The sequence below is a fragment of the Erpetoichthys calabaricus genome, chromosome 2, assembly GCF_900747795.2.
Source record: "Erpetoichthys calabaricus chromosome 2, fErpCal1.3, whole genome shotgun sequence".
Classification (NCBI taxonomy): domain Eukaryota; kingdom Metazoa; phylum Chordata; class Cladistia; order Polypteriformes; family Polypteridae; genus Erpetoichthys; species Erpetoichthys calabaricus.
Genome location: NC_041395.2, coordinates 237,633,412 through 237,654,556, shown reverse-complemented (window position 1 = coordinate 237,654,556; position 21,145 = coordinate 237,633,412). Strand labels below are relative to the sequence as shown.

Sequence of the window (21,145 nt, the reverse complement as noted above, 5' to 3'; positions counted from 1 at the left end):
AAACAGATCTCTACAAAGTGGCATAGTTAATTACAAATTTGAAACACAAAATACTTAATTGCATACTGTAAGTATTCAAATCAGTATTTAGTAGATAGTAGATAATATGACAAAAACAATGAATATAGTAGATAATTAATATGGCACTCCTAAATCATAACTATTCCAGCCAATTAGTTTTAGAAGGCACATTGCCAATTCAGTGGAGATCACCAGTCTGTAATCAATTGGTTTCGATTGAGTCTAAATGCCCTTGCATCTGGAAGGAAAAACCTGTGATGAGTCAGTTACATAGCCTGATTTACAAAATGAAGACAAAAGAACACTTCAACCAAGTCTGTGAAAATTTGAATGAATAGCACAAGTCAGGAAATGGATACAAGAAAATAATCAAATCATTACAGTTAAATCAACCAATAAGAAACAGAAAGAGTATGGCACAGCTGTAATTCCATCTGGAGCCGGGCGTCCATAACAACAGTGATAGCGTAAGAAGAAAACTTGTGAAGGAGTCCACCAAGACAGCTAAGATAACTAACTCTGAAGGAGTTGCAAGCTGCAATGGCTGTGTCTGGAGAGACTGCACATACAACTTTTGCCCAGGTGCTTCACCAGTCATAGCTTTATGGAACAGTGGCAGAGAGAAAGCTAATGCTAAAAAAATTACACATAATATCTCTGATGAATGCCAGAATGCACATAGGAAACTAGGATTTCAACTGGGAGAATGTCCTACGGTCTGATGAGACCAACTTTGAGCTTTTTGTCCATCAAACTAAATGGCATGTTTGGTGTATTAAACAGAGCACATTACCAAAAACACTCCATCACCACTGAGAAGCATGGTGGCAACAGCATGGGAAGCTTCTCTGCAGCAGGTCCTGGAAGCTTTGTGATGGTAGAGAGTAAAATGAATACAGCAAAATACATGAAAAATTCCAGCAGAAATCCTGAGGCAGTTTACTAGAAACCTGTGCCATGGAAGAAGACTTGTTTTCCAGCAAAACAACATCCTCAAGCATAAAGGCAAAGCTGCACTGGAATGGATTAAAAAAAAAAATGTTATTGTCCACTAGTGCCAATCAGAGTCCATATCTCAGTCCAATTGAGAATTTGTGGCTGGACTTGAAAAAGGTTGTTCACTTATGATCCCCATACAACTGGACAGTTTGAGCAGTTTTGCATAGAAGAATGGGGAGAAATTGCAGTGTCCAGATGTGCAAAACTAATACACACAAACTCAAGGCTGTCATGGCTTCCAAAGGTGCAGCTACCTAATGCTGACTTAAAGGAGGCGAATAGTGTCACACACGTGCGCATAGGATGCAGTTGATTGGTTTGACTAAATGTACCCATACACTGGATCAGGGGTTGGCGATGCACACTAACACCTTTTCTCCTTTCCTATGCAGACCCTAAGAAGGAAATCCCACCTGACCTTACTTCCGGTTCCAGCCCTGACCTCCCTTCCAGCATCAACCCTCAAAGCACACCCCTTCTTGCCTACCCTCTGTAAATCCGCCATACTATCTGTAATGGTCAGTTCAGTTGTGGACTCAGTCTGTTAAGACTATTCAGTGTTTGCTCATAATTTACTCTTTGTTTCTAATATATAGGGTGGCTGTGCCAGACCTTTTTCTTAGTTTTGTTGTCGTTCTTACAATATTTATGTGATCAATTATTTTCTGTTTAATATTTATAATTAATTTAGATCAATTTGCAGAAATCTGTTTTCACTTTGCCCTTAAAAAGTATTTTTCTGTTGATCCATGTCAGAAAATCCAAAGTAAATCCACTGTTATATAACAATAAAATGTTAAATCTTCCAAAGGGATGAATAGTGTTTATAGATGCCTTGCAGGTAGCCCATGTTTTGAAGTGTTTTTTAAAACTCTGCCAGTAACACTAATAAATATGCCTAAATGATATCAAACATTTCATATTTGGCAGCATTAATACTGTGATGCCTGGCTGAATTAAAATAGCAAATGGGCAACAATGTGCTGCTGCTGTCTCCATCTGTTTCGTAAACTGTTTATAATCACATACCAACAAAAAAAAGAAAATGAAAAATTTTTTTTTTTAATTGTTGATCGTAAGCATGGTGTGATGGGCAGCACAGTATGGCTAGTATTTGTTCATTACATGACCATACTCAAAGATTTGAATGTGAATTTGGATATTTTTCCCACGCCTACATTTTTTTTTTATGGGTACCCTTTTTAATATTCCACATAAATTAGGCTGATTACTGAGTCTAAATCTGTCTTGTATGAATATATAGTATATTGAAGTGACTGTGAGTGTGTCTTGTGATGGAGTTGACGATGTTGTTGCCCTGCAGCCAGTGACTCTAGTCCTCATACACTCTCATGAAGATGTACGCACTGTACAAAGTATCCTAGGATCCTTTTGATTCAAACAAGAGAAATCACATAATTAAGATTCATAAGAGAGTGTTGTTGCACAGTAGGAGGTAGGTCCCTATGTACTGTACATAAACATGAACCTAGTAGGCAGCCAAAGATGACCTAATATGAACCTGCTTCGCCTATTTAGTCCTACAGAAGCTGAATTAGGCACCTGCCAACAATATTTTGGCCCTGCAAGCAGAAAAGAACAACAACACCATAAGCAGAACAAAAAATGCTAAAATTAAGCAAGCCCAAGGCACACTAAATTATTTAAATGCAGATTCTCAAGTGCTGCGGTGGACTGGTGCCCTGCCCATGGTTTGTTTCCTGCCTTGCGCCCTGTGTTGGCTGGGATTGGCTCCAGCAGACCCCCGTGACCCTATAGTTAGGATATAGCGGGTTGGATAATGGATGGATGGATTCTCAAGTAATAATATTTACTATCTTTTCACAAATCCAGAGGTCCTGACACCTTACACTGTAGTAAAATCCAGATTATTCAAATACATTAACACCTGCTACCAGGCATGCCAGCATCTGTGTGATCTGTGGAGCACTATGAGGCATGCAGAGCAAAGGGCACCAATAAGGTGGGTACCAGCTGTGATCCTTCTAACTGCGCCACTCAATTACATGCCCACTGATTAAGATAAAGTAAAAAGTAAGGTATGACAAAGAGGAACAGTTAATGAAAGCAATTCAGACAACTGCTGAACCTGACAGGTACAAACAATGAGTGGATGGATGAATGAAGGAATGCTAATGGTTAGTGCTCAAGGAAGCATTAATCAAAATGAGCATCTGAGGTGTAGTGTGACAATTAAGCAATCATTATTTACTGACTGTCATCTCTCAGATCATGTGATGGGTTGACCTTATGCACAGTAGAGTTTTTGCTCCCATGATTTGTTAACAAATTTAATTTTACATAAAGCCATTCTGGTCTTCCTGTCTGTTTGTGTTACAGGCTATTTGCACCATTAATACCTGCTTAAAGATGAACTATTAACTATAATGTCCAAGCTCCACTGAGTAATGCCTGGACTGCTTGTTTACTTGTCTAACTACTGTGCAATGTACTATCAAGCAACCTAACCCAAACAACAAGCTGTTTTCTATGAAAATTCACCCTCATTTGAGTATTCCGCTTTTATTGTATTTATATATACTGTATATATTAGGGATGGCCAAGTTAACGCGTTATTATCGCATTAACTCATTAATTAACACTGACAATTATTTTATTGCGCATTAACAGTTTTTGTTATTAATATTATTATTTTGAAAGTCTCAGTCTCTCTGGCGATCGATAGAGATCAGTGATCTTTCTTGTTGCAGTGCTTTTCGATACGCTTTTGCTAGAAGGAAAGTTAACTTTGTTGATTTGACCTCGATTCCCAACGCGTGCAAGAGTAGCAAAGAGCAAACAGCTTCTAAAATGGCATGTGGAGAGATACCAAAGTGAATGCTCAAAGCAAAATAATCAATGGATGACTTTTTACGTATTATCGCCGAATCGGACTCTGATTTGTTGGACTCCGGTTTTGATGCAAGTGATCTGGAGATGTAGATCGAAAACGAAAGTGAGGTACCGCCATCAGCTAATCAGTCCACAGCTGATTGGTCCCCAACTGACTGTGGTGTTGAACACATTTGTGTAGCTGATGCACCTATGGTAACATTCGCCTGGGAGGACAGACACTTACGATGACAAGAGGTGCAAACCGTATTGCGTCTCACTGCAACTGCCACCCCAGTGCACCTGTCTCACAAAGACAGCCAGACAGCCAGTCCACCATGCAAACAGGCAGTTTATGTTGATTTATGTGTGAAACCATTGCTTTGTGTGCTTTTCAGAAAACTGTGTTTTTTGGAAAAAATATTAGCTTCAAAGAGTTGCTACTAAACATACACTGTTTATGCTGCCCCCTGATAAATGAAAATGTTTCTGCTGGTATCTGTTCAGATAAAAAACAAAACTGATTTAGAAATGTTAACTTGCTGTTGCTCAGAAGGTGCCTGTTATAATGTTGTGATCGTGGCTCTGGACTCTGAGAGTACCTTGTTTTTCTATAACAAACTAGATAAAATGTTAATGCCCTGGCAGTGGCAAATAGCTTTGGTTTTATATTTGATTTGATTACATTAATGTTTAAGTTGAGATTTACAAGAAATATTTTAACTGCTACTCTGTAAAGGGAATGCTGTTGTTAAAAAGCACCTTATTTGTTTAAAGTGTTTGCAAACCAAATACACGCAATACACTACTTTTGAGTTCATTATTGAATTTTGCACATAATTTGATTGTTGTGATTGTCCGAGATTAATCTGTCTGTCTGTATGTCTTTCCACGTTTCATGAGAGAACTACTTAACGGATTTAGATCTGTTTTTTTTTCTATAATTTGCTTGAACATTCCGGTTGATTTTGAGACTTCTCTCATTGCAGTATGTATCATAGTCCGCTTACGGTACTGATTTATTTGCATGAATCCAAGAGACATGCAGGCCGAGGGGAAGGGGGCGGGGACCTCCTCACTCATGCATCAGCCTCAGGGCATGTACCTTACCTGCGCTTAGCTAGCAAATGAGAGAACTACTTAATGGATTTAGATTGGGTTTTTTTCTATAATTTGCTTGATCATATATATTCATGCTAATCCGAGACTGAGGCTGTGGGCCGAGGGGAGGAAGAAGCGTGACGTCAGGAGTAGGGAGCTGGACAGGGCCCTCCTCACTGTTTTGTTTCACTACTACGTGGACGGAGCCACAGGGGACGGCTAGTATATATTATATGTGTGTGTGTGTGTGTGTGTGCATGTCTATATAACAGGAAACAAAATCGTTATTTCTTTAGATGATATATCTGTTTTCTTAATTTCTTAATTTGTAACAGAACAGAATCCTATCCTGACATCACTGGGACGGTGTATTGGGGTTCTAGTGAATCATGGGGTGCACTCTCTCATACAGGGCCAGTTCAGAGTTACCAACTTAACTAACATGCACTTCATTAAGATGTACTATGAAAACAAGATTAACAGTAGAAAAATACACGTGGACATAAGGAGAATGTTTAAAGCACTACACGTATGCTGACTTTCAGAAACTCATTAAAAACAACTTTCTGTACTTCATAGCCTACCATACTGTATATACAGCAAATACAGTATACGGTATACTGTAAATATATCAATAAATAGTATAGTAGTATGTAATACTTATATAGTATAATAGTATAAAAACTATTCTATTGTACCACTTGTATTTACAGCAATTAGCAGCGCAGCATGAAGTATAAGTTACTAGGGTGCAGAAATAGACATGAAAGGCAGACATGAATTTTTGCCTTGACTCCAAACTCAATGGATTGCAGCTGCCATTGACCATAATTACAGTACAATATGATATCATAGCACAACTTTAGAATTAAAGCAAGCAGCTTTTTTATATTTATATTTTAAATATGATGTACCATAACAGTTTATGTCTCAGGAGACATAAGAAAAAAGGTTACACAGCTTGCAGTCTCCAAAGACAGTTTCAGAATCAAAAGATGTACATCATCTGATATTTGTTTTCTTTTTTTTTAACACCCTGTCCCATGTTTTTAGGAAATGGAGCTTTTGGTTGCTTAGAGATCCATCTAGCAATCTGCTTTTCTATTTTGTATTAAGATGTTCTTTAAAAGCCTTGGCTTCACTCACTTGTGCTCAGGCCTGAGGCTTCTTTGCTGATGACTTTTTGCTTTTGTTACTCTCCCTTGCTTATTACAACTACCCCTTGGATTTCTCAGAGTAGTTTGTGTGCTGTGTTCCATTTTAAAACTCTGCTGCTTTCAATTTGCATTATACACCTCATTCAGCTAACCCCATGTGCACACTCAGCACCTGAGCTTTAACTGACAGCACCTCGCTACTCTGAACCCACAAGTCACAGTGATATCATCCTTTTGGCTATTTCAGGATTAAAGAAAATCAATGAAATCTTTGAAGCTGCATTATAATGGATACCCTGCTGGTTCTAAGGCTCAGAGAACCATCATACTGCTGTTGCTGAAAGATGTTATGAGTGCTCTGTTTTCTTTAAAATACAGGCTCTACATATCTTATTAAAATAACTTTTTTTGTTGGCAGGCTAATCGGTTGTTGTTTGGGAGTAGGGCAGTTTGGGGTTACCATGTGGCAAGTTTATCCAGACAAACTGATCAAAACGGTGAAGGGCAGAAGCAAGAGCTTTTCTTTAGCCCAATTTTGTTGTCCTTCATTTTTCCCTTGTAAATGCTGCTCATGGAATGGGCTCCTGCATTCCTGACAGTGGTCACATAATCTCTCTTTGAGTTGCAGTATTTGGTGTTATTCTTACATTATCAAATGTTATTTAGTAGTGTTTTACAACTAAGGTTACTCCACACAGTGCTTGCTTTGTGATGAAGTACTTTATCTTAAAGTTTTTCATCAAAGCAGAGAATGAGCACAGAAACTGCAATTAAAGTTGTACCTTGTGCATCAGTGATTAGCACATATGCTGTAGACCTTTCAACGTCTTTGCCAATATTTAGTGCTGCCAATCTGTTTAGATCATTGTTCTTATACATGAATGTTCCTAATTTGCATATCACAGTTTATTAAACAGAACAGAAAACAAAACAAGATTAAAGCAGCTTAATGCAAGGCATGAGTACTAGATAAAAACAGAGAGAAAGAGAGAGAGAGAGAGAGAGAGAGAGAGAGAGATAGATAGATAGATAGATAGATAGATAGATAGATAGATAGATAGATAGATAGATAGATAGATAGATAGATAGATAGATAGATAGATAGATAGATAGAGTAGATAGACATTAATTTACTCTTGGAGATCTCCATATACATGTTTCTAAAAAGAAAAGACTACATGTCATAAACAACTGTCTTCCTTAGCAAAAAAGCAAATTGTCTTCGGGCTAGATATTAACAATTCCAAGCAGGACAGGTTTTCTAGAATTGCAACAACAATGCTGGACTATCCCAGATGACTTTTTAATGACATTTTGGAAGGATGAATTGTCTAAGAAGAAATCACAATATGGTAGATGACCCCTGCACAGTCATGTGCTGTGGATGTTGATAAGATTTATGGTGTGTCTTCTTTTGCTAGTATTAGAGTGCCTCAGTGGGAAATGGAGCTCTGTATACCTTGGCGAAAATAGGCAAGGCATGTACTAGCCACATGTACATACTCACATAAACTTTAACACTCACCTTTTCATTTAGAGACATTAAATAAATATAACAGCACATTTTTGGTTGTAATGTTTGCAGTTCACTCAATGGTTTTCCCTTGAAATATGGTCAAAATAATAGTTTATTATTAATTTTATTATCATTATCTCATATATAAACGTCTACACATGGATGTGTGTGTCTGTCTGTCTGGCCCAGAAGTGAGAGGTGGAGTTGGGCTAAGGGCTCCACCTCCAAGGATACGCAAGCGAGGCCAGCACGTTGGCCAAACGAAACCTCCGAAGAAAGAGTCACTCGCTTAGTGGCTAATACAGGAGTGAAGTGAGCACATCGGCAAACGGTATCCCTTTTACTTTTCTCCCACAGCGAATACACAAGCAAGGCGAGCACGCTGGAAAAACGAAACCTCCGAAGAAACTTTCAATTACCTGACATCTCGACATTTCAATTTTTTTTCTGACGATTTTAATAGTTTCTAGGACCCCGTGCTTTTTACACCACAGCCTTACACAGCTAGTTTATAATAATTATGAAGCGTCTTTCTGTCTGCTGTCTTTCTTGATGTAGGCTACTTACCAAAGATTTAAAATTTGCCATGGTGTCACAGGTTGTTCTGGAAAAGCAGTTGGAAAATGAACATTCTGAATAAAGTGTAATATACAAACCAATGTATAACTTTCTTAAACAGACCTAATTAATTTCAGGGTCTCAGGCACCAGGGGCAGCATTGGGCACAAAGTAAAAATCAACCCTGAAGGGGGTCTAATGCATTTTAGGGTCTTCTTACTTTCACACAAGGCCAACAGAGACTCGTCTATTAATCTAACAAGCGCATCTTTAGTATGTTAGGTTAATGTTAGTCTACCTTGAATAATAAACACTTAGACACAGGGAGAACTTACATGGTATTTGAACCAAAGACCTTGGATCTTTTAGTAACAGGCATTAAACAATGTGATGTGTAAAAATACATAGGTTTGGGATTGTTTAATAACACATAATAAGCAACAGCTATTACAGTACATGTGGGCTGGTTTTATACAACCACACTAGGAGTGAATCTATAGTGAGGCAAGTTCTGAATATACATTGCTCAAAAATGAACATATGGATATGCATCCTAGAGGAACTGGACTACCTGTGCAATCTGAATCATGCTACTAGTAGTGACAAGGACACTAACAAAACACAAAACTAGAGAAGAATCAGTCAAGAAGGATAAGCAGAGAGCAATTGTCTTAAGCCATCACCTGCAAAACCATTCCCTTTTTGGGGGTTGTCTTGCTGTGGCCTCTCCAGTGCACCTGCTGTCACTGTCATTTGCTCCAAAGCAGGTGAAGCTGATTCACAATCTCTTATACCTCTTAACTGAACAGAGTGATATCCCTGAAGCTAAATTGACTTGGTGTTAAACTGTGATGATTAAGTGTTCCCTTCATTTTTTGACCAGTATATAAGTCTTTCAAAGGACTATGACTGTGCTGTACAGTGCTACTTGGAAAAGCAGAGCTCTGAAGCCAATCTTCAATTATAATTAGCATAAAATTACACAAACTCTCAGTTCAAGCACCTTTTGGTGATTTTAAACCCTCCATGAATCAAATGCAGACAATAGACATAATGGATACAATGAAGTCTATTACAGTAAGCCCTGTAAAAATGTAAGGGCAGTAGTTAAAATACGCTTTTGACTTTTTGTGCAAGGAGGCAACAATAACCATTAGGTAAAGTAGATCATGGAAAATTAAAAAGTGCCAAGTGAAAATGAGAGTGATTAAGCCATCTACAGCTGCCAGAGAATGGAAAGGAAGACAGAGATCAAATGAACAATATCTTAGCAAGGGAACAGGACATGCAGGTCCTCTTATGGCTGTCTATGTACTTAATTTAACTCTCGTGGGCTTATCTACACATAAACCGGTGTCAAAACTACAAGAAATTAATTGGAAAAATAAACATATTAAGAGGGGTGGCACAATGGTTAGTGCTTCTGTAGATCAGGCCCAGGAGTCAGAATTCCAGTTTTAGGCCTGGTTACTGCCTGGGTGGGTTTTTTTTTCAGGTGTTTTTGCTTTCCTCCAATATCTCAAAGATATACATTTACATTTTTTATAGCCACCAATCTGGACAAAACTAGATAGATGTGGGTGTGTGATTTAGTGTGACCTGATACAGTGTGGAACACCATCTACAGTTTTTCTTCTGCCATCAATAAAGCTGCCGAGAAGCCTGCAGGAAGCAAGTTCTAAAAAGTCGGGATGGATGTCTATTAAAAGACATTACAAAAATTCATTCATCTCTGTTAGTTATTATTGTTATTTTCGATAACAATCAACAAGGCCCAAAGACACAGTTTGCTGACTGTAGGATGATATTTATGAGAACCAGTATTTAGTCATGGAATGGCATTCAGCACTTTCATTTTTCAGATAAGAGAATTTAAATTTGTAAAGCCATTGAAATTTACAGAAGTGCACTCAAAGAAATGTTATACTATAAATGACAAGTTAATGGAAAATTAAGTTTATAATAAACTAGGGTGTTCCCCCCGGTCGCTTCACTCGCCAACCCCCCCTGGCATACGCTATGCGCCAACCACTTCGCATCTTTGCTGTTTGCATTGTGAACCCCAAGGAGACACAGTTGCTCCTCCGAAACCCCCTCTTAAACGGTGATACAATGGGAAACAAATAGTTTTCTTTGACCTCTTTGCTCGATCAGCTGCTGGCTTGTTGCTGCTGCCGTGCCGTGTGATCTGCATCTTATGTGGTGCTTCGAACATTTAAAAGCCTGTACAGCAGCTGTCCTACTCTTTGTCTTTTATTTCCGGCCCCGGGCGTGGTTATATCTTTTGGCACAAAGTCTCATCTTGCGGGACATGAGTTCTTGATATTTTTTAGTTTATAATTTGAAAATGGAATAAGAATCTGAAAATCTTACAACATCACATTAAAGTTTGATAAATTCTGAAAAGAATGATACCAAACATTTACATGTAAGTTTTAAAATAAGCCCGATTTAAAGAGTGACAAAAAAGTGACACAAAAACGTCACATAAAATCGTTGCACAAAATCATTGAACTTTTGGGGTTAGGATTTTATATATAGAGAGTAGATTATAAAAGCATTATTGCTAACATATACTCATTCAGGATTGGCTACTGAAATACTAAATACAGTGGTGTGAAAAACTATTTGCCCCCTTCCTGATTTCTTATTCTTTTGCATGTTTGTCACACAAAATGTTTCTGATCATCAAACACATTTAACCATTAGTCAAATATAACACAAGTAAACACAAAATGCAGTTTGTAAATGGTGGTTTTTATTATTTAGGGAGAAAAAAAAATCCAAACCTACATGGCCCTGTGTGAAAAAGTAATTGCCCCCTGAACCTAATAACTGGTTGGGCCACCCTTAGCAGCAATAACTGCAATCAAGCGTTTGCGATAACTTGCAATGAGTCTTTTACAGCGCTCTGGAGGAATTTTGGCCCACTCATCTTTGCAAAATTGTTGTAATTCAGCTTTATTTGAGGGTTTTCTAGCATGAACCGCCTTTTTAAGGTCATGCCATAGCATCTCAATTGGATTCAGGTCAGGACTTTGACTAGGCCACTCCAAAGTCTTCATTTTGTTTTTCTTCAGCCATTCAGAGGTGGATTTGCTGGTGTGTTTTGGGTCATTGTCCTGTTGCAGCACCCAAGATCGCTTCAGCTTGAGTTGACGAACAGATGGCCGGACATTCTCCTTCAGGATTTTTTGGTAGACAGTAGAATTCATGGTTCCATCTATCACAGCAAGCCTTCCAGGTCCTGAAGCAGCAAAACAACCCCAGACCATCACACTACCACCACCATATTTTACTGTTGGTATGATGTTCTTTTTCTGAAATGCTGTGTTCCTTTTACGCCAGATGTAACGGGACATTTGCTTTCCAAAAAGTTCAACTTTTGTCTCATCAGTCCACAAGGTATTTTCCCAAAAGTCTTGGCAATCATTGAGATGTTTCTTAACAAAATTGAGATGAGCCCTAATGTTCTTTTTGCTTAACAGTGGTTTGCGTCTTGGACATCTGCCATGCAGGCCGTTTTTGCCCAGTCTCTTTCTTATGGTGGAGTCGTGAACACTGACCTTAATTGAGGCAAGTGAGGCCTGCAGTTCTTTAGACGTTGTCCTGGGGTCTTTTGTGACCTCTCGGATGAGTCGTCTCTGCGCTCTTGGGGTAATTTTGGTCGGCCGGCCACTCCTGGGAAGGTTCACCACTGTTCCATGTTTTTGCCATTTGTGGATAATGGCTCTCACTGTGGTTCGCTGGAGTCCCAAAGCTTTAGAAATGGCTTTATAACCTTTACCAGACTGATAGATCTCAATTACTTCTGTTCTCATTTGTTCCTGAATTTCTTTGGATCTTGGCATGATGTCTAGCTTTTGAGGTGCTTTTGGTCTACTTCTCTGTGTCAGGCAGCTCCTATTTAAGTGATTTCTTGATTGAAACAGGTGTGGCAGTAATTAGGCCTGGGGGTGGCTATGGAAATTGAACTCAGGTGTGATACACCACAGTTAGGTTATTTTTTAACAAGGGGGCAATTACTTTTTCACACAGGGCCATGTAGGTTTGGATTTTTTTTCTCCCTAAATAATAAAAACCATCATTTAAAAACTGCATTTTGTGTTTACTTGTGTTATATTTGACTAATGGTTAAATGTGTTTGATGATCAGAAACATTTTGTGTGACAAACATGCAAAAGAATAAGAAATCAGGAAGGGGGCAAATAGTTTTTCACACCACTGTATAGGTGGTATGCATTGTTATCAAAGTAAAGGACTCAAAATATATGCACATTTAATATAAATCATTATTTTTCTTTTTAATTCAACCTTAATTCAAACATTCATAAACACACAAGCATGCATACAAACATGCTGTATATACAGTATATGGTCACTTTTGGGCTTCTGAGTTGCACAGAAAAGCAGACAGGAGAGAAGTGGGCAAATATCCCTGTATTCTGTTTTTTGAAGGAACGATATTAGGGCTTTAGTCAGACCTGGAGCTTTTATTCAAGCACACAGCAAACTTGACAACTTCTGAGTTGTCTGCCTTATGACACCTTTCAACCTTCAAATTAAAAGAACTCAGTTGGGAGCATTAAGGTGAAAAGAAGCCAGAGCAGTGGCTGGAGCAGAACAGGAGGCAGAGAGAGAGAACCGAACAGCACATAAGTGAGACAGCTCTAAAACCTCCAAACATCGTATAATAACTGCCTTACACACTACTGTCTGCAGCTGATCCCTGGTAAACCTTACTTATTTGACAGTTTGCTTCTTTCATATTTATTGCTGCTTGAAATTGTGCTTTTGACACAGCCCCAGAGATGAAAGGCACAACATGATCAGTCACAATATACAGTATGTACACAGTACATAGTATATACAGGGGTGGATAAAAACAGGTTTACAGTTGTGAGTACGTGAAACCAGAGTTTATTCTTGTATTATTATTTATTTGTATTATTTATCTTCTGGATATGTGGATAGGTCGATGAGGGCCAGTGGAATGGCCACCACAATTATCACACCACACCCCAATGGACTTCTTCTTTTGGGGTGCTGTCAAAGATAAAGACTTTTCATGAAAACCATGTACTATGGAGCATATGATTTGCATGTCAAGAAACTGACAATAAAGAACTCTGTGCCAAAGTGTGCTCGAATGTAACAAGTAGACTACAAGAATCTGTAAATAATGAAGGCTGGCAATTTGAGCATTTACGAGACTATACACAATACCAGTTAATAAAGCTATTGTAATAAGCATAACCTGCATGTCTTTTTCCACACTAACAACTGTAAACCTACCTTTGCCCACCCCTCTATATACAGGAACAGTGCCTACCTTGGCAGTAGTATGGACTCATCCCTGGCTTGGATGCCACTCCTTCATAGGGCAAATTCAGAGTTGCCGTTCTGTCTGACTGGGAAATATACAGGGGATAATGGTAAACAAGACCAAGAGATGGTCAAGACAATATCAAAGTTGTATATTCTAATGAGGGTCAATACCAAAATCAATATTTACAAAACTACTAATCACAATACGCAAGCCAAAAATCAAAAACCCAAGGAGAACCTGCAAGTCAAACACAAACACTAACTTCCACTGCAAAAGATTTTTCTTTTTTGTATCCAGAATCTTCAACAACCAGGAAGTGAGTAGTACTGACCTTTATACTGTCACAACGATCATGTCATGTGTCACAACTTCTGGTTGTCATGAAATTGTAAATGGGATGTCAACCATATAGTATGCAACCACTATCCAAAACGGCGATTAGCCACAAGAAAACAGTATGCTGGCATACCAAGGCACAAAATATTTTTAGGTGTGTGAAAACAACTTTAAATCAAGAAACTAATTAAAGAAATTAACTCTACGTATTTCAACACCATCAAAAAGGAGCAATAAAATATATGGAATACACACAGAGAAAAAAAAAGTACTAATGTACTTTGTTTGATTGACAAAAGAGACACAACCATGTAATGCAAAAATCCATCCATTAAAAAAAAACAAGTTTTTCCTCTCTATTCATTTTGGAAAGTTGTGGGTAAGGAACAGTAAAAATAGAACTTCTAAGGTTTTGAAAATCACAGCACCTTCTTCAATATATCTTATTTTTTTTGTATCCTCCTAGCCGTCTTATCTCATCTAATTTTAATTAGCTTTCTTTGTAAGTATTTCTTTGACATCTTATAAAGCACTTTGAGCTATATCCTCTATGATAATGTGGCATAGAAATAAATGTTGTTTTCGTCTCACTTTTTTAATTATTGTAGAAGTGTCAAAAAAGCTATTTGTAATCATAAGTGCAATGGGATGCCAATAAATACATTTTCCAATAATAATAATAAAGAAGCCAAAGAACATGCTTATTTGCCTGCATCACTGTATCTGTTTGTAATTTTTAGTCTGTTTCAAAGCATGTCTTTTACCCTTATTTACATGTATGTTCTTACTTAATCACTGAGATAATGTTCCAGAAGGTTAAATGTTTAGGGCAACTAGCAATGTTTACTGCAATTTTATTTTAGTGAAGTTATCAGATGTTTCATTAGATTTGCCCTTCTGCATTCTGTGAACAGCAGGTGGCAATGACTAATGAGCGCCTCTTTATTCCAGCTGAGTTTTTGGTAACAGTAGGATGCTTTCATCTGGAATATTTTAGCTCTGATCTGAGAGATTATAGAAGTGATTTGCTTGTTGGCTCAGTGCCCTTTAAAAATGGGCATTAGAATGCTGTCAGTCATTGAAGGCTTTCTATATTTATAGAGGAGTAATGTTCCGCTTTTCTGACTTTTGTGATGATTTACACTAAACACACTCTATATATGGTATACTGTATATACCTGTTTTACATAGATAAGCAGATAGATGCAGGTAGATAGTTTTACTAAACACATCATTTTTGTATCCTCGATATTTGCTCATACAAATGTATTTTTAGGCCGAGGCTAGACATGAGTGGTTAGAGGAATCTGTGCACATAGACCTTGAAATACACAGTCTTTATCCTAAGGCTGGAAACCACTGTTTTTACAGGCTAAAGCCGTCTCATAGCATAACTCAAAAAGAGTATTCATCCTTGAGAGAGGAAACTGAATTACAAAAACATTAAAGATCGGATTTTACATGTAATTATAGACGAAGCACAACAAAACCCTACTCATGTCATTTAACAAAGCCTCTTCAATTATTTTCTTCATTAGCAGTAATCCACAATGGAGTGTCGATCATAAAGCAGTAGGGTTATATTTTAATGAAGTTTTAACATGAAATGGTTGTGCGGCCATACAAGACATCTCTGTCATATGAAAACCATATTGTCAATTTTATGGATTTTTCATTTTGGTTCATCTGTTAAGGTCAAAAATAAAATGTACTTTTTTTGCATGTACAGATGCCCTTATAATGCATCTCCTTAACTGTAACATAACTGGCTCTATAAAAAAATTCATCATAAAAATGACTTCATTTTTGCATCATGTAGTTTATATTATAAAGTGAAACGTATTGTCATTTTGGAAAACACAATAAAATCACACTGGAAAGTATTTATTGATTTTTAGGACAACATTGCAATCTTTTCATAATGTTAACACCAGTCCCTCAGACTACGTATGGCACAGATGTCTTTATAATTATTCAGTATATTCTGAGGTGAAATAGAGTTCATGATGATTTTTTTTCTCATTTTAGTTTATTCCCGCCTTAAAAATACCTATACACGCATGAGTGATTCATCATTTTTAAGTGGGAAAGGATTTAACTGTATCCTGACAGGAGTGCAATTAGAAAATACCAATTATCCTTATGCATTACAGTAATTGTTCTATTTTAATAAGATTTTTTTGATCAAAATATCTGGAGTAAAACTCAATTGCAGAATCTACTAACATGATCTACAAACATAAAATGAGACATAATTGATCCAACATTAGGGAATTAATAGTCGGGGACCACTACAACCATAAATCTTACAAACTGCTCTAGGATCTTCTAAGTTTGAAAGGACAATGAAGCCAGAGCAACCTGATTTTTAAACCTAGAACCAGGAGTGAAAATGCTAAAACTTCACAATGGGTGGCCAGTTCTTAACCTTGACAATCCCTATGCTTGAGATTAGGAAAGCCCTTGCAATGACTGGCAAAACTTGGGCTAGCCCTTGTGGTCAGCCTTCATGAATTAAAAGTTAAATTGGACCTGACCAAGAAGTAACTATTTGTGCAATCCCAAAGGGTCAAATGTAAGCATTTGGAGTAAAACTGAACATTCTTGGCCTGTTTACAAATACTGGTTCAATTTCACATGGCTTCAATATAATCTAAGGGAGCCACACACCCCTGTTCCCTCCATCTGATTGTGTAATGATACCAATAGTTTAATATATCAAAAATAACTAGGTAATGGTGGAAAATAGACTAAAGGCAAAGTTGGAATATAGGCAGGATCAGGGAAACCAGATAGAACAAAACAAAACTAATACTCAAAAACAAAAATGCAAATCAAAATCAAAAGAAATGTAGCAGAATTTCTTTAATCTTTTGCTTTTCTTATACTTAATGAACACACAGTGTTCAATCTTAATATGTGTCACTGTTTTTACTGAGAATCTCATAGCAATGGCCCGAAGTGGCCTCCTGCCAAATGGAAAGCCACTCCTGCAGTCTCAGAATAGAGTGACACCATAAGATGCATTTTATGGGTGAATTCAGATTTATGACTAGGGCAGTGACAGAAATTGAAAGCCAGGGCAAAACAGAGGTTAGGCAACAGAAGATCAATAATAAAAGGCAAAAAGATTTATAATAATACAAAAGGCAGAAATCCCAGTTCAAGAAGAATGAGGTAAGAAAAAGAGCACAAATACAAAAGCAAGACAAAATACTTAAGCATTCAAAAACTGAAACTTAGAGCAAAGGGAAGAAAAGATAAAAAGGACTTTCACATAAGTGTCAAAGTATGGTGAGAGAAAAGAAGCCATGATTATCTGAGTCTTGCTTGAAAGCACACAACCCCGCAACCAAATGATGAGAGTTAAAGGTGCTTGACAGGCATGGCTTAAAGTAAGAGAGGTGCAATGCAAAAACATGTGGAAATTTTTTATTAGTTTCACTCACTGTGTAAGGCAGTAGATCTCATCCAGCATACCTCCTCCATGCAGTTGTGGATTAAATATGGGCACAAAGCGTGTCACACACGTGTGTTTAGGAGACAGCCAAAAGGCTTAAATACAGGTAATTCCATGCCAGGCCAGGGGGTGGCGGAGTGTACTAATTTTCCCTCTCAATCTGTTGCAGACCATTCTAGGGAAATCCCGCCCAGCTCTGGGGCAGCCAATGACGTTCCTTCCGGTTCCGGGGCTGATAACGTCACTTCCTTAGCTGGCCTTTAAAAGCCGCCATACTGCCTGAAGAAGTCAGTTCTGTTTTGGACTCAGTTGAATGAACATGTATACCAGTTTTGACCTATTTTGCAGCCGTAATCGATTAAATGGGTGGCTGCCCCAAACCTTCTTGATGTCTCATGGTCGTTCTTGTGACAGTGGCGTAGTCGGCAAGATGGAGAAAGCCCTGAAGAGAACGGGACCGGACCTGAATCATGTCCAGGTGGGAGAGTACCTGGGCCGAGGTTTCGGGTGGGGAGTGCGTCTCGGGTTTCGGAAAGAACCAGTGCAGACTCCGCTCCCTTTGGCTATCTCTGGGGCACCCAAATTGAATAGGGAGAGTGTCGAGGGGACACACAGACGTGGGCTGGTCTCTATGGGGGAAACGATGGGGACTTATTATGCTCTCTCGGAGGAGAGCGCTGTCCTTCCCACGGGGGCTAAGGCCCCACAGGAAAGTGGACTTTCCCCGGGCCAGCAGGTGAAGAAAATACAAACCTGGAGGTTTGACCCTGAACGGGCTACTGGAGAACAACTAGACGTTCTCTGGGAAGAGGTGGCAGGCTGGTTAAGGCCTGCTGATTGCTCCACCTATCAGATAGTAAAGAAAGTGGCATGTTTGCTGTTTATAAATGGCCTGCCAGAGCATTTCACCCAGCCGGCCTGGGGAGAATTTTCAAATATAAACAAGCTCATAGAGCTCATTGAAACAACCAGGGCAGTCTCGCAGTCTGAGAGGGCTGAACGGTCTTTAAGTGGACGCCGTAGAGATTACGTCCCTCTTAAACTGCCCTCTCAACATAAACCGGAGTTTGCACCAGAGTCCCCGATCCCGCGGGTGCGATCCTCGCTCGGGGGCAAGGCGGAATGTGAATGGAGAGAGGGGGTGGGATTGTGTGCACTTTCAAACCCCCTGGCTTTGGCTCATAAGGGAGAGGTCATTGTAAACGGCCACAAGGTAGAGGCCCTATTTGACTCCAGCAGCAACCTTTCTATGGTCGATTGCCGTTATGTACTACTGCGACAATGGTTAAAAACAAAGACCAGCATTACCTGTGTACACGGAGATGTCCGCGCCTATGATTCCGCCCGGTGTTTCATCTGCCACGGAGGAATACTCAAAAAACTTGTTGTTGCGGTACTTCCAAATCCTCCGTGTGCGGTGATTCTCGGGCGAGACTGGTCTGACAATAAAAGCGGTGCTGTACTGATCTCGCCTTATTCGAAATTGGGCCTAGTAACAGATGGGAATCCACCGTCTCAGGTTGTCTCCACACCGTGTACACAGCCAGTGGAGAGAGATATGGGCGATCACGAGGAGGATGGAGAGCTTCCTGGTACGTTGCAGACTAATATGTCGTCAGTCTGCTCCTCACCAGAGCGGGAGGTTTCTCTGCCCCTTGAGGTCAGCCCAGACCCTCTCTCAGATCTGAGCTTTCAATTCAGACAAACACCGGCATCATTTAGAAGGGAACAGTGGAATGACGATTCCCTTAAATTTGCTAAGAATGTAGTAGTCCTCGTCAACGGCCAACGCACTAGTCAGCCCATGCCACAAGGACCCCACTTTGTGTTAGAAAATGACTTATTATATCGGGTCAGTGAACACAAGGGGGGGGGGGGGGGTGCGGAAGTTGTTGCTGATTCCACGAGCTTTCCGGCGGCAAGTTTGTGAGTTAGCGCACGCCCATCTCCTAGGAGGCCACTTGGGCACCGAAAAAACTCTAGAGCGCATTAAGCTCCGTTTTTATTGGCCGGGAATTAACGAGGAGGTTCGCCGCTTCTGTGTTTCGTGCCCAGAATGTCAGCTGCGGCAAATTCCTAGGAGGGACCGGGCTCCTCTTGTTCCCCTTCCCTTAATTGATGTTCCCTTCGAAAGAATAGGGGTCGATATAGTAGGACCCCTGGAACCCTCGGCTTGAGGACATAAATATATACTAGTCCTCGTAGATTATGCGACCCGATATCCAGAAGCTGTTCCGTTGCGCTCAGCTAATTCTAAAGCAATCGCACGGGTACTGATGGAGGTCTTTGCGCGAGTTGGGGTCCCTAAAGAAGTCCTTACGGACCAAGGGACGCCGTTTACCTCGGAAACATTCAAGGAAACGGACAAATTACTCAAAATAAAGCACTTGAGAACCGCGGTGTATCATCCTCAAACCGACGGTTTAGTAGAGAGATTTAATCAGACTCTCAAGCAGATGCTTCACAAGGTGGTCAGCGGGGATGGGAGGAATTGGGATCAACTCCTCCCCCTCGTGCTCTTTGTCTATCGGGAAGTCCCTCAAGCCTCAACGGGGTTCTCCCAATTTTGAATTATTATATGGACGACAACCCCGGGGCATATTGGACATTTTAAAGGAAGGTTGGGAAGGAGAGGCTCTTCCCTCAACTAATATTTTGGAATATATCACGCAGTTACGCGATAGATTTGAAAAAATTCGACCCATTTTAAAAAGTCACATGCAAGAGGCGCAAGCAGCACAGGCCCACTATTATGACCGGGGCACGACCCTCCAGGAGTTCCAACCGGGGGATTGAGTCATGGTATTGGTTCCCACCTCCCACTCTAAACTACTTGCCCACTGGCAAGGGCCGTACGAAGTTAAGGAGCGAAAGGGGCTCGTCGACTATTTGGTGAAACAACCCAATCGTCGACCGAGCGAGCGGATATATCATGTAAACCTACTGAAACCGTGGAAGGAAAGGGACCCTGATCCCACCTCCGGCCAGCCCTGCTCCTTCTTTGCTCAAAGTAACACCCTTAACTTCAGGTCTAATTTGAATAACCGACAGAGGCAAGAGCTGGAGACAGTTATCTCGTCCGTCCCGGAGGTGGTTGACGAAATCCCAGGAAGGACCTCTCTGGTTGCCCATGATATTGTGACTGAACCCAGGGTTGTAGTCCGAGAACGCCCGTATCGTCTTCCTGAGGCAAAGAAAGCGGAAGTGGAACTGGAAATCAAGCACATGCTGGATCTAGGAGTCATAGAGGAGAGTCATAGTCCCTGGTCCAGCCCAATTGTCTTGGTTCCTAAGCCTGACGGAAGTTGGAGGTTTTGCAATGACTTCCGTTGGCTTAATCAGGTCTCACAATTTGATGCTTATCCGATGCCTCGAGTGGACGACCTCCTTGAGAGGCTTGGACAGGCAGAATACCTGACCACACTTGACATGAACAAAGGGTACTGGCAGGTTCCTTTAACAGACTCCGCGAAGGGTAAAACCGCGTTTAGCACCCCTAGTGGGCACTGGCAGTATCGTGTCCTTCCATTCGGGTTACATGGGGCTCCTGCAACTTTCCAGTGTCTGGTGGACAAAGTGCTCCTTCCCCATAATACGTATAGTGCTGCCTACCTGGATGACGTCGTCATCTATTCTAGCACCTGGAAGGAACACCTACAGCACGTCGGAGCCGTATTGCGGACGCTGGGGGAAGCCAGTCTTCGCATCAACCCAAAGAAATGTTTCTTTGGATTGGAGGAAGCCAAGTATTTGGGCTACCTAGTGGGTCGTGGTACAGTGAAGCCACAGTGCTCCAAAATAGAAGCCATTTTGAC

General features: G+C 40.0%; 1 protein-coding gene across 6 annotated transcripts in view; it reads left to right on the top strand.

The window, feature by feature from the left end:
- Positions 1-21,145, top strand: part of c2h10orf90 (chromosome 2 C10orf90 homolog) — a 241,812-nt gene that overhangs the window by 138,523 nt on the left and 82,144 nt on the right. The window contains exon 5 of one of the 6 annotated variants that reach the window (XM_051922216.1): positions 1,413-1,518. The exons of the other annotated variants lie outside the window; for them this stretch is intronic. Within the exon in view, the coding sequence (XP_051778176.1) occupies positions 1,413-1,516 (104 nt within the window). The 3' untranslated portion in view covers positions 1,517-1,518. Of the gene's footprint in view, positions 1-1,412; positions 1,519-21,145 lie in introns of those variants that run through there. 6 annotated transcript variants of the gene reach the window in all.